Source organism: Lissotriton vulgaris, chromosome 2_2 (assembly GCF_964263255.1).
Source record: "Lissotriton vulgaris chromosome 2_2, aLisVul1.2, whole genome shotgun sequence".
Taxonomy (NCBI): domain Eukaryota; kingdom Metazoa; phylum Chordata; class Amphibia; order Caudata; family Salamandridae; genus Lissotriton; species Lissotriton vulgaris.
In genome coordinates this window covers 101,827,239-101,846,014 of record NC_141688.1, presented here as the reverse complement: position 1 = coordinate 101,846,014, position 18,776 = coordinate 101,827,239, and the positions used below count along the sequence as shown (strand labels likewise).

Genomic DNA, 18,776 nt, shown 5'->3' with positions numbered 1-18,776 from the left:
CCTCGCGGTTATATGTCAACTTTGGTTTGGCTTTATCAAAACATGTCGTGTAAGGTGTCATACGATTTGGAATACTACCCCCTCGCCAGTCCTGGCGACGGGGGTAGCATTCCACCCCTCTAGAGGGGACGACATGTTACTTTTGCTAAAACGCGGTTGATTTTTAAAAGAGCCTCAGATCCACAAAATGGATGCTTCTGCCACAGACACATGTCTGACCTCCTGCTGCTGACCGAAACTCAGCAGAGGAGGCCTGGACAAAGGATTTCCTGTCACAGGGAGGTGTGACACCACCCCAGACAGGAGATAGTGGATTGTAGCAGGGAAGTTTGAATGAAACCAGACAGTGCCTGGGGAGCACAAGGCTTCCCCTTGCATAATCCGGTCAAACCGGTTCTGGGGCAGCCCAGCCCCAGCTCCAGTGAGACCTGGACAAAGGAAAGGGGGTGTAACCACCCCCCTTCCTGGTCCCACCCATAGGGGAGGGACCTAGCAGGAGATCCACCCCTCAGATTGGAATAAGAGGGGGAGCAGTGCCAATGCAACTGAGATCATCCTGAAATCAACTTTAAACTAAGAAGACGACTGGACTTCGACATTCTGATGATAGAAGACTGAAGAGCATCTCCCTTGTGGCCTAGGAGGGGCCACCCTGTGAACACAGGCACCACCCAGCACCTCGACGTCTGCTTTGCCGCCACCTCCCGCCGGAGCCCGAGTGCAGAGCCTGACAAGACACAGCTTCCCAGACTTCTCCCAGCCCGATCCACAGTCCCTGCAAAGAAGGGACCCGTGGAGGCACCGAGAGACGTGGGAGCGGCCATCTTGAAAGACCCCCGAGACGCTGACTGCGCAGCACCCGAGGCACCCTCGACTCTGTGCTCTGGGGTTTGAGAAGCCCCATAACCGAGCAGCATTTGCACCAAAGATCAGCCCTCCAGCATCTCCACGATCTGCGTGGGGCCCTTTTGTTTTGTGCCACTCGACTCGCCATCCCGTCCGCTTGTCACGTGGTCAGCAGCCATCTTGGCGACGAAACCTACAATTTACACTGTGGGTCTGGTTGCTCCAGACCTGCCCTCGCTCCTGTAGAAAGGAGTACCCGCTCTGACCTTGCTGGTCCGAGTAATAAGCCTTTTTCACTTTCCCCGTGGCTTGCATTAGCCAAGGCTTGTTTGCTTCAATCGAGTTGCCGACACCGCCATCAGCTAGAGCCTTTGAGGGACAGCTCGTGATCGACTCCTGGACGTCTTTGACCTCTTCGTGTCCACGCAGCTGCAGAGAGAAGCAACCCCTGATCACCTGTTTGCACCCGACTTTGCCTGGTTCCACGGTGGTCACTGGTCAGTGACTTTGAACATTGTCCCCTCTGCTTTCAGGTCTTCACCACTTCAGATCCACCCTTGGATCCACCGGACACTTCTCCTTCACAGCGCCTGCAGCATCTTCAGCTTCAAGCGCCAAGAACCTGCGTGTCAGAACCCGACGCCACTTCGACCCTGTGCACCCACGGCCTGTGGGTGAGGTAACATTGCAACGCCGGTGTTCTTACACTGGTACACACCTCTAGGGTCTGTGTCTAAAGTTTTGTTCCTCTAGGTTCAGCGGAAGTATCTTTTAATTCACTTTATCTAACTTTTACGCACCATTGACATTGCATTGGTGCTCGCCGCACTTTCCGTGCTGCACCCGTCTCCTGTGGGCTACTCCCGACTTCATCATTGCTAGTCCTGACTGCTCCCAGCGAATCTCTAGGCCCTAGGCCTAACCATTGTTCGATAAGTGTTCCTTATACCACTTTTTTAGTATATGGTCTGAGTGGCCACCCGCCCTCATCCATAATTGTGCAACTTTATATGTTTTACTGTGCTTTTGATTTAACGCTTGTGCCCCTTTCCTCATAAAGAGTACTGGGGAGTAATTTAGAAATAAATACATATATTTTTACAATATATACTTGTGTGGTGTCCTTTCATTTGATTACAGGATTGTATGTGGTAAAACAAGCTCGCTTAACACGACCTCTTAAGTTAAGCCTTTAAGGCTGCTTAGTCCATGCTACCATTAGGATAGCTTGTCTACAAGGTTGACTTACAACCTGACATCTTTGGGGTTTGTTTGGACTGATACCCAGTGGTTCCAGAATTGGAAACCCTACATATCAGGCCAACTTCTCACATGCACATAACTAGTACCCATACACATGGAAAATAAAGAGAGACAACATGTGTTGCAAGTAATGCTCCAATCAGCACACCAGCTATAAACTAACAGGACATGAAAAGGCAGAACACCACAACTCACTAGAACGAAACAGACAACAGTGGGGGGTATAAAGTAGTGACTGAGTCTGTTGAGGGAGGATGTATGACGATACAACGCGAGTCAGTACATTGCGTGCCGTTGTAACAACTGCGATGTTACCACGCTATGCCATTACAGCGCAAGTCTTTATATCGACTTGCGCTTGATGGCGAGCTAACATTAGAAAAGTGTAATTTACTACTCTAACTCCAGTCCACTTAATAGTAGAGAAGGTGTTTGGATAGTAAAGTACACTATTTGTAATGTTAGCACGCTATCTAGCGCAAGTCGATGTAAAGACTTGGGTTGTAATGGCACAGCGTGGTTACATCGCAGTCGTTGTAACTAAAACGACTGGTCATGGTCAGTACACCGCGATGTAACAGCATCGCGGTGTACTGACCACAATGTTAAGGATGTTTCCGATTGAGGATGTGATTTGTGAAAGGGGCAAGCCATGGGAGGTGCAAAGAAGCAATCAGAAACTGGAGCGAGTAGCGGTGGGAATCAGAAAGCAGCAAGCGAGGGAAAAGCAATGATGGGGAGGGGGTGATTTGTGGGTGGGGCATGAGGGTGCTGGGAGGAGAAGGAGCTGGTAAAAGCACAAGCACTGTGTAGAGTTCTGAAAAAGAAAGAAAAAAGTAATTCCTGAAATGTTCATAAAGACAGGAGCAGTGGATGTTTATAGGTACTTTGTCCATGCTCTGGGGGAGGGCTAAACACAAGAAGAGTCATGACCATGCATACTGTGAACAAATGGCGACAAAGAATATGATATTTACAAAACAAGACCTAGACCGACCAGGCATAAAAAATTCAATCAGTAACTGGTGCACCATCAACTGCAAAAACGTTTTGCACAATACTCCTCTCTTTTAATTGTTGAGTTAGGAGGTACATCCAAAGTATGCCATAGTATAAGAACAACTGCCCAAACCCTTGAGGAAACAAAAAACAGTTGTGAGACAACAATTAACACACACCTGTTTTGTTTGTTTTGTGGACACTCACTTTCCTTTCGAGCCTGATGGCGCCAATGATGAGAACAGGGCAATCCTGGTGAGTACCTGCCAGGTTCCCATTGGTGGTTCGCCCGTGAGGTGTCATCTCGCTCTCACACACTTTTTCGACTTTTCTTCATTTACCTATCTAGACACATAGGTGTGTGTCTCACAGCCGTTTTTTGTTTCCTCAAGGGTTTGGGCAGTTGTTCTTATACTATGGCATACTTTGGATGTACCTCCTACCTCAACAATTAAAAGAGAGGAGTATTGTGCAAAAAGTTTTTGCAGTTGATGGTGCACCAGTTACTGATTGAATTTTCTATGCCTGGTCGGTCTAGGTCTTGTTTTGTAAATATAAAACTGAGTGGAGGGCGACCAGTGACCGTTTTTCCCTCTAAGCTCCTTTTTGTCTACGACAAAGAATATGAGACAGGGGATGGAGCAAGCAAATAGGAAGCCTGTGGGCAGGCTGAAGCCCACAGATTAAACACATATCTCTTCGAAACAACCCATGCGTGGTCTAGCCGAGACCTAAGATTGATGGACGGAATGCTTACATTTAATCTCACCCACTGGAAATGACCCAGTCCATCGGTATTTTGAACTCAATGCTACCTCAGTTTTGACTGGGAGCCTCAAGCAGCACATTGGCATGAGGGAGCAAATGGAGTTGTAGTCTATTTGTAACAAATAGAATCCATTCAGCCTAAAGCTTTCGATTTATAGGTTAGCCGGTGCTGAAAGTCATAATAACCATTGAATAAAGAGAATTTAGCGCAAAATAATAGTGCACGTATGGTAGATTTCACTGATCATATGTTTAGATTCTCATTAGGTCATCAAAAGAAAACCTTCAACTTTGGGTGTTTACCAAACATTTCTTACCTAAAAGACGGTTATCGGTGATCCCTTTGCACAGCTCTACAGCGCCATTTAAAGCCTGGAGCACCTCAGTGATGGAGAACTCCTGGCTCCTGATCATATAATTGGCTGCCTCTCGCAAAGCCATGGCCGCATCCACATTCTTCTGTGCCTTTTGGTAGGAACTGCCTGCAAGTTTGAAGGCCTGGGCAGCCGAGTCCAGATTTCCCGTCTCCACAAAAGTGTACCCCAGTTTAACCAAAGCATCAGAAATATTGCTGATGTCCCCCTGTTCATACTCATTAATCGCCTTCGCATAGAATTTCCCGGCCTTTGCAGGATCCTTCAGTGCATCATAAGCAATTCCGATATTAAAGCATAGGTCCCCGTCTCTCTTTGCGTTTCCTTTGGTCACAGATTTGATAAGGCACTTAAGTCCTTTTTTAGGTTTCTCATTAGAAATGTAGGCAGCACCCAAATTAAACAAGCACACTTTCTGCATATGCTTCTCTGGCACACTGCAGGAGAGGAGATATGCCTTCTTGAATTTAGCTAAAGCAACGGTGACGTCCTCCCTGTCAAAGCACTCAACAGCCGCTTTGGATAATTTCTGTATTTTAGCCTGAATGGCGAGGGTTTGGTTGCCAAAGTAATCCTCAGATGTATTGGAGTTCAAGAGAGAAGCCATTTCTTAGAATACACAAAAACCTGCAGAAAAAAATGATAGATATTAATCAGTACATGCACGATTCAATGGAGATATAGATGCACACATACTTTAATTAAAAAAACAATAGGTTAAATTGATACGTTTACAAAAGTGCATATGAAAATCAAATTTGTGCTTCAGCAATTTAACTTTATTGAAAAGGCACGAACATTTCTCACTCAATTTTCAAAACATGAATATTCTGTCAAGTCTATTTTTACATTTGATAGAAAAAGGTCTGTAACCATATTATAAATGTACACAAGCGTATACCCATTTCACTTATGCAATCCTGATGGAGAGTAAGTTAATGCAGGCAGCATTTCTGTGTGCTGGAAAACTACAACGAGAAAGGGCCATGTATAGCTATCTTTTGCTGGCTTTAGCGATGGGTTGTCACTTAGAGCCACATACATCAAAAGAAAAACCAGTCGCAAAAGGGCATATTCCCAGAATCTGCCCCATTGCAATCGGTATTTTTGCATTTGGGATGCATCATCCCAAATGCAAAAATCGCAATTTAAGTAATCTCTAAATTTGCGATTCCTTAAATTGCTGTTGCATTTAAGGAATCGCAAATTGCGGTTGCATTTAAGGAATTGCAAATTGAGATTCCTTAAATGCAATGCATTAAAGTAAAACAATTTGCGATTTCGCTCATAGGAGTCGCAAATTACCATCAATTTGTACTTGATGGTAATTTGCAAAAACTTTGAAAAATGCACTAAAGTGCATTTTTCAAAGTTCTATTTTAAACACACACATGCCCTTGGGACATGTGTGTGTGCAACATGTACTCATACGCATATTTCAGGGGTGCAACAGGGTATCCTTTTGGGACACTTGCACCCTTGAAATTGCATTCGCAATTTGCGAGTACCTATTGGGTACTCGCAAATTGTGAATGCAACTCCCATTCATTCCTATGGGCCTCTAGGCCCGTAGGAATGAATGGGAAGACATTCCTTAATTGCGACTCGCAATTAGCAACTCGCAATTAAGGAAGGTTTAGAAATCGCTATTTTTTTGCGATTTCTACCTGCATAGGCTTTTGCGATTCTTTAATAATCTCAATTAAGGAATTGCAAAATCCTACCTTGATGCATGTGCCCCTTAGTGCTTGGAAAACGAGCTGCTCTTTCATGGCTTTGGGTTGCCAGAAAATAAATATTCAATGAAGAGGCAGACCGTAATCATTGCCTTTTGAGGGAGTGTGCAATTTCTCATGTGTTGAATTTCTAGTAAATTTATCTCAGTATTTGCAATTGGATATTCACAGAGTTAACACACTGATTTCAACTTCTGTTGTAGTTCTATTTTAAACACACACATGCCCTTGGGGCATGTGTGTGTGCAACATGTACTCATACGCATATTTCAGGGGTGCAACAGGGTATCCTTTTGGGACCCTTGCACCCTTGAAATTGCATTTGCAATTTGCGAGTACCTATTGGGTACTCGCAAATTGTGAATGCAATTCCCATTCATTCCTATGGGCCTTTAGGCCCGTAGGAATGAATGGGAAGACATTCCTTAATTGCGACTCGCAATTAGCGACTCGCACTTAAGGAAGGTTTAGAAATCGCTGTTTTTTTGCCATTTCTACCTGCATAGGCTTTTGCGATTCTTTAATAATCTCAATAAAGGAATCGCAAAATCCTACCTTGATGCATGTGCCCCTTAGTGCTTGCAAAACGAGCTGCTCTTTCATGGCTTTGGGTTGCCAGAAAATAAATATTCAATGAAGAGGCAGACCGTAATCATTGCCTTTTGAGGGAGTGTGCAATTTCTCATGTGTTGAATTTCGAGTAAATGTATCTCAGTATTTGAAATTGGATATTCATAGAGTTAACACACTGATTTCAACTTCTGTTGTAGATGCTCTACGATCTTGCAAACATTTTTCCAACATAACAATGCAAATTTGCAATTGGAGGAGAGGTACTTTAGGTGCCCAATAAAGGCTATAGAATAACTTATTTCTCAGTGTTTCTGTTCCTTGTGATGCATATTATCAGTTAATGTCTCTAATATGCTTAGATGGGGATGACCCTGACCTATTGTAAAATGATATACTTTAACGTCAGGTGAGGCATGCGATAAAAGTCATTATATAGTCCTTTTCATTTCTTATATCGGTGCAGGTATTCTACGTTGGCTTTGATTGGCTCATTTCATCTAAGTGAAATCCACACTTATAGTTTGTTGACTCATGTCGGGATTGTTTTTTGTCTTTTTCTTTGGTCAGTGATATTATGAGTATCTAGACTTAGTTTGGGACAGTGGTGCGAGTGGGAGAAGGGGGTTGAAGGGTTGGGGAAGAGTGAGAAGTGTTGTTCATGCAATGGTGATGGGAAGATAATTATTATGGATAGTGTACTGTTGATGCTCGAGATGATAATGTACTGTGGTAGAATGTATCAATTATGGCCAAGATTCCCTTTTACACTATCTGAAATGCTTGACTTGGAATATGAAGGGACTCAACAACCCTAACAAAGCCACACTAGTGTTAGCATATTTAGAGTGACATGGCATTCCTTCAAGAGACTCATATAGATCCGGGCTGTTCCCATGAGTTTTTCTCTCAATGAGGCCCTTTTAGATACTTTTCATCATATAGTTTGCATTCCTGGATAGTTGCTACCCTTATCAGGAATTCAGTACCTTTCACTCCAATTGCCATGCTGAAAGATGCTGAGGGTAGATGTGTGCAAGTAAATGGTTTTCTGTGTGAACATAAATGCATATTTCAAAATGTATATGCCCATGATATTGACTTACCACAATTCTTTGAAAGCCTGGATGTACGGCTGCAGAGATGTGACTATGCACAAGTGCTCTGTGGAAGAGACTTTAATACAGTAGGTGAATCTGAGTTAGAGAGATCACGTGGGTCTCCTGTAGTGTGCTCATGGCAAGGAAAACTCCTCCAATGGATACTAAAAGAGTATGAATTGTCTAATGCATGAAGAGTACAAAAAAGGGGCTTAAAAATATTTTCTCCTTCTACTCATCAGTCCATTATAGTCTAAACTAGGCTATTGGTTCCTCTGGGCTGACACTACAGTCTGGGTCATGGATATTAAATAATTATCCCGCATTCTGTTCTCCAGTAGAGATGGAACTTAATGGTCTGGCTAATTTAGCATAGCATCTATGACTTTGTGGGACAGACTCTCCTTCTAAGATCTTAAATTATTGATAACCATTTTTTTAAAATTAATTAGGGCTCAATCAATGGGTATGGGTATGCAATTGTGTGGGAGACATTTAAAGTCTACACCTACGGGATGACTATTTCTAAATACTAAGGGATTTTACGTGATGTAAGTCATCACCTTGGAAAAAGGGAAGCTCAGCTGCAGAGACTGAAAGGAAAAGACTATGAAGATGCACTAAAACAGACCAATCAGTTGTAGATAGAGTTTCAGGATTGGACAGAGAGAGAGGTGAAATATTTAGACAGGTATGGGCAGGCTTGACGCCATGTTGAATGTTAGAAATGGGGGTCTCTAGGAGTGACTGTGCTCTGCTTGCTGCCAAGGCGCTACAACTGTGCCCAGGAGAAGAGGCGAGGACGTCTGCAGCGCCGGGATTCTAAAGCGCTACGAGGGAATCCCGGCGTGTCGGATTCCCCCCTGCCTGCTTGGTTGACAGCGGGCAGCTTCAACATTGTGGGGCACTCTTAATTACAGAGTCCAGAAGAGGGACTCCATTTTCCCCAGGCGCTGTGGCGCCAAAGGCTAACCTGCAAGGCAGATGGTACTTATAATGTTTGCCGCTTTCCTTCAATGACTGCATGGCTGTTAATGTTTTATGCCCCCTCCTAATGTGACTCAAGCTCATGTGGTGATCCTAGTGCATTTATGCTACTGTGTCAATGCTAACACTTTTATGCTTATTGCAGTGCTGCTAAGGTTTATGCTTATGTCCAATGCAATGAGGTTGATCTATGCACATTGTGATTAATGCCTAGTGACAGTATTGCCCCAGATTGGCTACCTAGAGGGGTTACTGCCATTTAGCCTACAGACATGCAATGATGTTCTATTCCAGGCCTCCCGCACCCTTGCATTTATGATAATGAGGGTTATGCCTATTCGGATGCCCCCTGCTTATGTCAGGGCCTACTGAGAGCACACCCTGTGATTATTACCCAATTAGATGCCCCAGGATTTATGCAAATAGGTAGATTCCCTTACACTGAAGGTTGTTGAGTATAATAAGCCCCTATGCTCACATGTTTATGCCCTTGTGTTTTTCATGCAAATGCAGGAGGTAACTGATACCCATGATTGTGCCCAATGATAAGGCACAATGTTCCAAGTGCTACTGTATCTGCCCTACTGCTACAATGCATAATGTGATGCACATGCTAATGGAATGCCCAAGGTCCTGCTAATACGGGTATGCATAATGTACGTGATGTCTAGGGATGGTGTATTCATGCTCGTGTGATTTATCCTGACTGACATGTTTTGGTGCTCACCTGTTTATACCTAATACTAAGATGGTTTAATGCATAAGGGGCCTGATTTAAGGTGTCACTGGCCAATGAGACTACAAAGATTGTGTCTCTATGTCTAAGAAGGTGTTGAGGGGTTGCTGTTTCAGGCCCGCTCACCCAGCGATTGATGCCTATCATGAGACACGGCGTTCTTGACCTTGCCAGTAGGTACGGGCTGCTCTACGTTCATTATTGATGCTAATGGGATATTCCTGCCTAATGCGTCATGCTAATGTGATTTATGTCCCAGGTTTAGGCCTTATGACAATACTGTGGTGCTAATGTTGTTACAGCCATGCTGAGAATATTTTTCCCTTAAGGCTACAGCTGATGGACTCTACATTTATTCCTTACATCTACCTTTAACCTAGTTGTACCGTGTGATGGTTCTGGAAGCGACCCGATGGGCCCTGCCCTGTAAATAATCCCCTTCTGTACATGACTACCGGGTGCCAGTTGGCACCATGTTCACCCCTGTGATTACCTCTTGCTAAGTTGTGCATAATACACATGCTGTTTTTCACCTAAACTGGTGTGGTCTCTTTTTGTAGTGTGCCTTGTGTGTCGCCTGTGTGTACTGCGTGGATGCTTTACACATGTCCTCTGGAGTTTGGCCCGCCCGCTCTGCACCACGCTACCCCGTTTCCAACATTGGTGGCGAGTGGTGGGATAGGACTTGTGTTTGCGCAGTACCGCAGCGGCAACGGGGTACACTGCAAATAGAGCATTGAAAAGTAATCACCGTTTTTTGTGGGGATTATTGTTTTTACTGATTGTACTTTCCTTCTAAAAGTATTTTTTTTTATTGTGTTACCTTGTTACACTGTGGGTGGTGTGTCTCGGGAGTTCCTCACCAGGATGGGGTTAATCTACAATGAGGATTACCTTATGGAGTACACAGAGCAGGAAGTGATAGCTTTCTGCAAAGAGAGAGGGATACCCTTAGTAGGCATCATTCACAGGAAGTTGTTTCTCTATGAGGCCCTCAGGAGGGGGGAACCCTTAGAGCCCTGTGGGGACCTTTCCGATTACCCCTCAGCATATTTAAAGGGTGGCCCTAAGGATCTTGAACAGGAAGTGCAAGATGACAGGGCAGGGACACCAGTAGGTAGTGAGGACTCCTTAGATAGGGAGTCTAGTGCTGGGTCCAGTCCCGGGGGCACTGCCCCATCCCTTTCCCTGTCCCCAGAAGAGTGTGTGGATAGGAGGGAAGAAAGGGAACATCAGCTGGCGTTGGAGAAGCTCAGGTTGGAGCACACCAAGGAGTTAGCGCAGCTGAGGGAGGAGGAGAAGTGGCTAGATACAGAGAAGGTCCTACCGCAGGAGAGGATGGCAGAGGCAGAGAGGTCCTTCGCCAGGGAGAGACTAGCTCAGGTGGGTTGGTTGTCCCCTGAGAGTGGTTTTTGTGGTCTGGATTCACCAGTGAAGGTGGGATCCAGTGGTGGCAGCGAGAGTGAAACCAGTGCAGGGAGTCCCACTCCCAGAGCCAGGGACACGGTGCCTGATTCCCAGGAGGGGGACATGTTGGAGTTCCGGGGCAGGGGAAAACTATCCCACCAGTCTTGGGGGGAGTCTGTGGACGTTTGTTGGACTGCATTGGAGGATTGGGTGGTGAGTAGCACAGTGGATGATGGGGAAGGGCTGTTCCAGGTAGTTATCAGGGAACACATGCTGAGGAATTGCTTCCCAAGGTTGCGTCACCACCTGTTGCAGTGTAGGTTCTCCGACCCCAGGGAACTTGCACGGGAGGCAGACCTTTGGGTGAGTGCCAGAGAGTTTGAGAGGAAATTGGGGAGTGGTCCCGAAGGGAATGGAGCAGGGATCGTCCGACCCAGCGAGGCGGGAGATGTGCAGTATAGCCCAGCTAGGTCCCAGGGAAGTGAGAGGGTTGTAGGGCCTCACGTCCTATCGACAGGAAGGAGTGAGACAGGGAGGTGTCCCAAGGTGCCCCAACCACAGTCTCAGGGCCTAGAGAGTTCCATAAAGGAACCCCAGGTTGGGAGCCTAGGCTGTCCTGATAGGCCATCCAGTGAAGGGGAGCCCCTAGTGTCTGGAGTACCCGGGGCATCTGTAATCTGAGCTCCAGAGGTTCTGGGGTCTGCTCAGTCGCAGGGTTTAGATCCTGAGCTGGGGTGCCAGGTTCAGGGGCTGCCTGACCTGTAGGGTGGGACACCTGTAGTCAGGGTCCCCACCAAGTTGACTTCCAGGGGTACTTCTCCAGGTGGGAGGGTGCGGAACTCTGGAAGGGGGTGCAGAGGGAGGAAGGGCTCGCCTCTGGCACCGGCTCAGCCACAGGGTGTAGATACTGGGTTGGGAGGCCAGGGACAGGTACTGCCTGACCTGGCGAGTGGGACATCTGTAAGCAGTGTCCCCCCAGAATTGTCTTCCAGGGGTACTACTCCAGGTGGGAGGGTGCGGAACTCTGGAAGGGGGTGCAGAGGGAGGAAGGTCTCGCCTCTGGCACCGGCTCAGCCACAGGGCTTAGATCCTGGGTTGGGGGACCAGGGACAGGTACTGCCTGACCTGGTGGGTGGGACGTCTATAAGCAGTGTCCCCCCAGAATTGTCTTCCAGGGGTATTACTCCAGTTAGGAGGGTGCAGAATTCTGGGAGGGGGTGCAGGGGGAGGGAGGACTCGCCCCTGGCACCGGTGCAGCTTAAGGGTTTAGACCCTGGGCTGGTGAAGCAGTTGGACGTCCACGGCCCTGAACGAGTGAGAGAGTGGTGGTCTGAGGGTGCCCTGCATAGAAGGAGAGGGCGGAACCCCAGAAGGAGAGGTAGGGGGAGGAGAGCCTTGCCCCTGATGGCTGGTCAGCCTGAGGGTGCGGACCCCAGGTGGGAGGACCAGTGGCAGTTTGGAACTGCAAGGAGGAGAAGGAGAGTGGTCATTGGGTACTACGGGCCTGGGGCTAAAGCCCCCCTCTCTTGGAGAGAGCAAGGGCCAGAGACATCTGGATGGCCTACGGGCCGGTCCTGGCCACAACCAGCTAGAGAGCGCCAGTGGGGTGGTTTAGTTGGTCAACGGACGTTTGAGAAAGGGAGCCACTGGGTTCCAGAATGGCGAAGAACCTGCAGGTGCCCCTGCAGTTGGGGGCCTACGTCCGCGTTTTCTCGCCCCAAGCAGGGAAGCCCATGAAGGCATTGATCGGTCTACCATGGCTTTTGGCTGGGGGGAGTTGTGTTGCACTTGGCCCTTTTTCCCCTGAATCTTTTCGCTTTTGTGGGAATCAACAGGTCACATGGATGTATTTCAAATGCAAATGTTAAATGCTGTGCAATGGTGTACGCACCTATATCTCCCCCATAGTAGAGGAATGTATAGTCCATGTGTGGTGCGAGATGCAGTGATACATGCTGCGCAATGGCGTACGCAGAGTCATTTTCACCATTGTAGAAATGTACCTTTGTAAAATGTCACTTTTAAAATGGACGCCATTTCTGTCTGCTTGTGCCGCCTGACTGAGGTGGGTTGGCAGTCTAGTTTTTGAAGTGACAAGGTGCTCTACACTTCCCCCAGTGACAGTGAGGCTGGAACTGCCAGGGACCTTCTAGAAGCTTCCAGCTCCTTCTGGTAGGTGGGAGGAGGGGTGTATATGTAGAGCAGTAGAGATACCATGTGCTCAGTCAGATCGGGACTTGAGAGTGAGGGGACCTGCTACCAGGTGGTGCCGACGCATGGGTCTGTGGGCTGGCCCCTGAGCCCACAGAAAGCACTTACAGAGTTAAGGCAGGTGCCCGAGTTGAAGCTAACTTTGTAACCATTTTAGAATGGCGCCGGCAAGCTGCCAGAGTTGAAGTTGCAACTGGCAAGTAAGCAACTTCAACTCTGGCAGCTTGCCGGTGCCATTCTAAAATGGTTACAAAGATAGCTTCAACTCGAGCACCTGCCTTAACTCTGTAAGTGCTTCCTGTGGTCCAAAAAAAAATCCCCCCGCGAGCGGATTTGCGTTTTTTTTGGCAATTTTCGCGAGATTCCCGGATCGCGAAATTGCCGAAAATCTGCAAATTCCGCGAGCGGAACAGATTTTTGGCCCACAGTTAGTGAGTAGCACGCTTTATAAATCCCTGATTGATTGGTTGAATAGTCCCACCCACGGGCCGGATCCCTGGAGCATTAACAATAATATATGCATATATAAGCATATATATATAATAACAATAAGCATATATTTATTTATTTATTGTATTTCTAGAGCACACTGTCACCTGGCAGGCATCCTGGTGCTAGCACTTTCAGAAGACAAAGCAAGTATATGGCCGCACTACAGACATCCGTCTAAATCTTTGGAAACAGCTGTGTTTTTAGCCTCTTTCTAAAAAGGAGGAGATCACTAACTAGTCGATTACAAATCTGATGGAGTGTGGGAAATAGCTCGACCTTAATCTCTTTCCAGATTTTATAGGGCAGCGGGTCTAAGGGAGATCCAGAGAGAATCCCACACACTAGTCCATATAAGTCCTCTGCCTCAAGGGGCAGAAATTCAGAAAAGTGATTAACCGGCCCACTTTCTAAATTAACCCCAGCTGCCTCCACACCTGTTCCCTTAGTGCCCACCATCATGGCATCTCCCGCCTCAAATTGAGGATAGACCCCACCCAAATCATCGATGATATTTTTAATTTTAGCATAAAAGAACCTAGCCAGGTTCTCGCATAGCTCTTGGGAGGGGGGTGTCACATTCTTAGCACATTAAGGGTTAGTCAAACTGTTCAAGATGTTGAAAATGCTTCTAGAACTATTAGGAGCATTGAGGATCAGAGTGGAAAAATGTTCAGCCTTAGCCTTATTGATCGCCTTCTGATATCCCCCATCTTGATTTTACAGGTGCGCTTATCCTCCTCCTGATAGCCATGTCTCCATCTCCTCTCGGCATGTTTACAATCAAGTTAGATTTTTCAAACTCTCATTAAACCACGGGCCGAGCGTCTGCCCCTCTTAAGATGTTTCTTTAAAGGCACTAGAGAATCCAGGGCCAACGTGATTTTTGAGCAGAGAGCAGAATAATTCTCCTCAATTTGTAAATCAGAGGAGAAACAGTCTTCAACCAGGAACAACGGATCTAGTCCCCTTTTACGAAAAAGAGCCTTCCAGTCTCAGCTCATATATTCACACCGGAGATCAGCTGTCCGAGGCACTTTCATGGCAAAGTTCACATCGAATTTAATCAGGAAGTGATCTGTCCAGACCAAAGGTAAAACCTCCCCAATGAACAAGTGATTAACCTCTGAGAAAATTAAGTCCAAGAGATGCCCACCACTATGAGTGACTTTAGACACTTGCTAAAAAAGACCAAGGCCTTCACAGGACTGAAGGATGTTATCATACCCCCATACACACATGTATATGCATATGCAGCCTAAAATTAAAAACTAGGCTCAAATATGCCAATATTGCATTGTATTTTTCACTTGAAAAAGCATCATATAATTACCATTTTGAAGATATAGTGAAAATGTACTCTTAACCTGTTTGAAGAAAATGCAGCCTTTATTTTCAGGGGAAAAGGCAAGGTGATAGCAGGCAGATTAGCCTAGAAGGCTGTATATAGAACACCCAAAAAACTGGTGCCATGCCTTTAAGACCTCCACGACCTCTAGGCTCCCATCATGCCCCACAGGTGACAGTTGGGTCAGGTCTTTTTGACGGCGTATTACATTGTGAAAATATAGTCTGTCATAATTATGGTATGCGTCCGGGAAGGAGGGAGGGTTGCTTATGACTTTGATGAGTATACCCCTGGAAAAGAACTTGGATTACAGGTAAGTAGTTTATCCTTCGCTTCCAGGGGATACACATCAATAGTCATAAGCACTGAATAGAGTAACAAGCGCATCCCTGAACCCGGCGGACGAATACCTGCATAGTAAATATTGAACCGTACAATCATCCGAATAAATTTCTCAAGGGTGCTTGCCCAAACCGAGCATCTTCTTGAGTATCATAATCTCAGCAGTAATGGTGGGCAAAGGTGTAGACCGACCGCCACGTAGCTGCTTTACATATCTCTTGAATATGTACATAATTAAGCATAGCCGTAGTAGCGCCTTTACCCCCTTGTAGAGTGAACCCTTGGCGTGCCAGGGAGCTGTTTGTGAGCTAGCTGGTAGGCTAATGTGATGCAAGATACTATCTATCTCGATGGATCTTTTAGAAAAAGGTAATTAGTGTGCATGGGACCATAGTTAACGGATAGACGGTCCGACTTTCGTGTACCTTTTATTCTAACTAAACAGAAATGTAACACTCTTCAGATTAAGAGAATGCAATGCCCTCTCAGGAGGCATGGTAGGATTTGGAAACAATAAAAATGTAGGAAGAGTGATCGATTGATTAATATGAAAATCTGAGTTCACTTTAGGTAAGAAACTCGGGTGAGTCCTCATAAACCCTCAATTCTCTTGGAAAATGAGATAAGGCTCTGCAGAACATAAGGCCTGAATCTCGCTTACCCTGGAAGCAGAGGTAATAGCCAGTAAAAAAGCGACCTTTCAGGGAAGGTTCTGTAGAGCAGCTTTGTGAATGGGTTCAAGGGGGTACCCATTAATTTAGAAAGGACCACATTAAGCTCCCAGGCAGCAGAAGGTAACCAAATTGGTGGGTAGACATTTTTTAGCCCTTCCAGGAAGTCTTTAACAACTGGCATTTGAAAGAAAGAAGTCTGAGTAGGAGACTGTCTATAGACTAATTGATGCCAGATGTACTCTGATAGAGGAAAACTTTCAGCCTGTTTTAGCTTAGTATAGAAGATATGGGTAAATAACCTGTTCTTGACCTGTGATAGGGTCATGACCATTAGCTGTACACCATAGATAAAAATGCTTCCATTTGAAAGCATATGACTTTCTTGTTGAAGGCCTTCTCGCTTCTTTAATATCTGCCTACAGTCCTGCGAGAGGCATAGGTGACCATATTGTAAGAACTCAGGAGCCATGCTGTCAATCTCAGCGAAGGGAGGTTGGGGTGAAAAACCTTCCCCCCTCATTTGGTCAGCAGACCCGGAAGGCATGAATTAATGAATGATTAAGGTATTTATAGAGCTCAGGAATTCCCTCCTACAGGGATATCTCAGCGCTATCTGTAAACATATGAAGGTGGAGAGGTAGTCTGACTGAAAAAAATTCAGTTTTCAGTAATTTTTTTAATTTGTACAAATCCAGACACACCCTTAATGCCATAGGAAGTTTATTCCACAGCTGAATATGTTTGAGATAAATTCTGTGTACAGGTATCTCTTTCCGAGATTGCAGATTGTTAAATAGGCTGGTTTTTGTATCCCGTATGGATAGAATTATTAATACTGAGGAAATGTATATTTCTGTTATTATACGTAAACTTTGTTAAATTTATCAAGTATTGGATCGTGATATTATGCTACTTTTTCACTTTTCAGCCCTGATGATGTCCCTATGGGAAACGAAACGCGTAGGCTGTGCAAATCAATAATTGTTCTGTTGGATTATGAAAGATTTCAACACTTCTGAAGAATAATACTTTGTTCAAATAAACAACTGAATATAAAGTTGACAGCAGGATTTCATCATTTGGACTACAATATTTGATTGTTGATTGTTTGGATAACTGCGTTCCTTCTGGAATTGATATATTTTTGGGTATGAGAATGGTTTTGACAGTGGGCCACAGGAAGTGGAACGTCTCAATAAATAGTACTTTGATTGAAATTTAAAATTGAATGCTCACCAGTGCATACCAAAGTGTAACCCCCATCATTAGTCATTATTTAGTTATGAGATGAACAATATTGGGTGTACATAAGCTGAGTTAGGAAGGCACACTTTTCATAAAACTCTCTAGAGATGAATATAACCTTTCAGTTTATTTATGCCTCCACTGGTAAACTGGCAGCCTACACCATGAAGGTAACTTTTATTTCAAACTCAGCTATGAACTATCTTCAGCAACTGTCATACCTTGGATCACCACCCTGTTGACGTCATACGATTCTAGATGAGGCTTCACATGTAAGGGTAGGCACCTTAAATGAGGAATTCATAGGGAGTAATTTGTTTGTCTATCAGACAGAATAAGGGAGATGTTCTGGCTCAAAAATGCAAAGAGAACAATTGATGGCTGGAATGCTGAAGAATGTAAAACATTTACCCTCAGTACAGCGATCTAGGCCCAAATCCATATTTTCTTTGCTCACTGTGCCATTCTAGTTTTTACCCAGAAATAGGCAAATCAGTCTTGCCCCCACTCCCCAGGGGAACAGTCTAGCCCGACCGGCCTGGCCAGGTCCTTCCTGTACCTGGAACAAGCATTCTGGGACCAGTTTTGGGGTATCACTCCGATTCAGCCAGGCTTGCTTGACTCTAGTGGCATGGTGTGACCACGGCTGGTATGATCTCAGCAGCCAAATATGTAAAGCACATCATATGTTCTATGGAAGAATTGAGATTTGATGTCAGGAAGAAAGTTGATGTGAGTGTTGAGGAAAGTAAAGGAGGAAGTACTTTTTATAAGTTAAGGGAAAGTTATTTTATTGTGGTTTAGCTAGCCACATGGCCAACTGGAAAGAGTCCAAGATATCATGGTGACGTGTACTAAATGTCGCAAAAGAGGACATTTTGTCAAGTGCTGCAGGAATAAAAGTAGGATGAAAGATTCTGTGAAAGAGATGGGTGATGAAGTAGTACTTCAAGTGGGAGTACTGAAACGTGGCCATCTGTCTAATGTAGCTAAAATTGATAATAATGGCATGGTATTGTTGTTTGAGTGTTCCTTTACTCTTGTGCATCATTTCTTTGCAAATTCATAAGAATTTTTATGTTGGGAAGGTGGCTCTCAGGAAAATGGGTATCAAACTGAGAGGTTATGGGGTCATCAGATAAACATTTTTACATTTTTGCATGCTGGTATTGGATTTTATCGAAAGTATACTGAGGGAAAGATCGAAGTGCCTAGAAACAGGGATACCATTTTGGTTTGGCCTCACCAAAAAAGGCCTTGGAGTCTGCCTTGATCCTAATGTGTAATGCCAGGTGTTTGTGTTTCAAGTAGAAGACCAGAGTTTTAGACCAAAGTTGAGGTGTCTCTGGAATTATTCTTACAGGACACATCTCAGTAATGATTCCACTGCTGTGGTAATCAAGGTGTGAAGAATGCCCAGAAATGTTCATGAAGCTGTTAAGAGTGAACTGAAGAGATCATGTGATGATGGCATCATTGTTCATGTGGAAGCAATAGCATGGTTGACACTAGTTGGCAATGCTAGAAAGACTTATGGTGACATATGGATGTATGTAGTCCTGAGAAGTTTAAACAGAAAGTGAGGTGATCATAGATAAGCTTCCTCTAATTAATTTGATAGAAATATTGTACACTGTGTCTGATGCCAACTTTTTCACCTTCCTTGTCCTAGTTTCTGCGT

General features: G+C 45.2%; 1 protein-coding gene across 2 annotated transcripts in view; it reads right to left on the bottom strand.

Annotated features, from left to right (window-relative positions):
- LOC147729090 (tetratricopeptide repeat protein 24-like) overlaps positions 1–18,776 on the bottom strand; it is a 604,158-nt gene that overhangs the window by 568,684 nt on the left and 16,698 nt on the right. For both annotated transcript variants that reach the window (XM_086959369.1, XM_086959370.1), the window contains exon 2: positions 4,194–4,877. In XM_086959369.1, coding sequence (XP_086815495.1) covers positions 4,194–4,857 — 664 coding nt within the window. In that variant the 5' untranslated portion in view covers positions 4,858–4,877. The remainder of the gene's footprint in view (positions 1–4,193; positions 4,878–18,776) is intronic.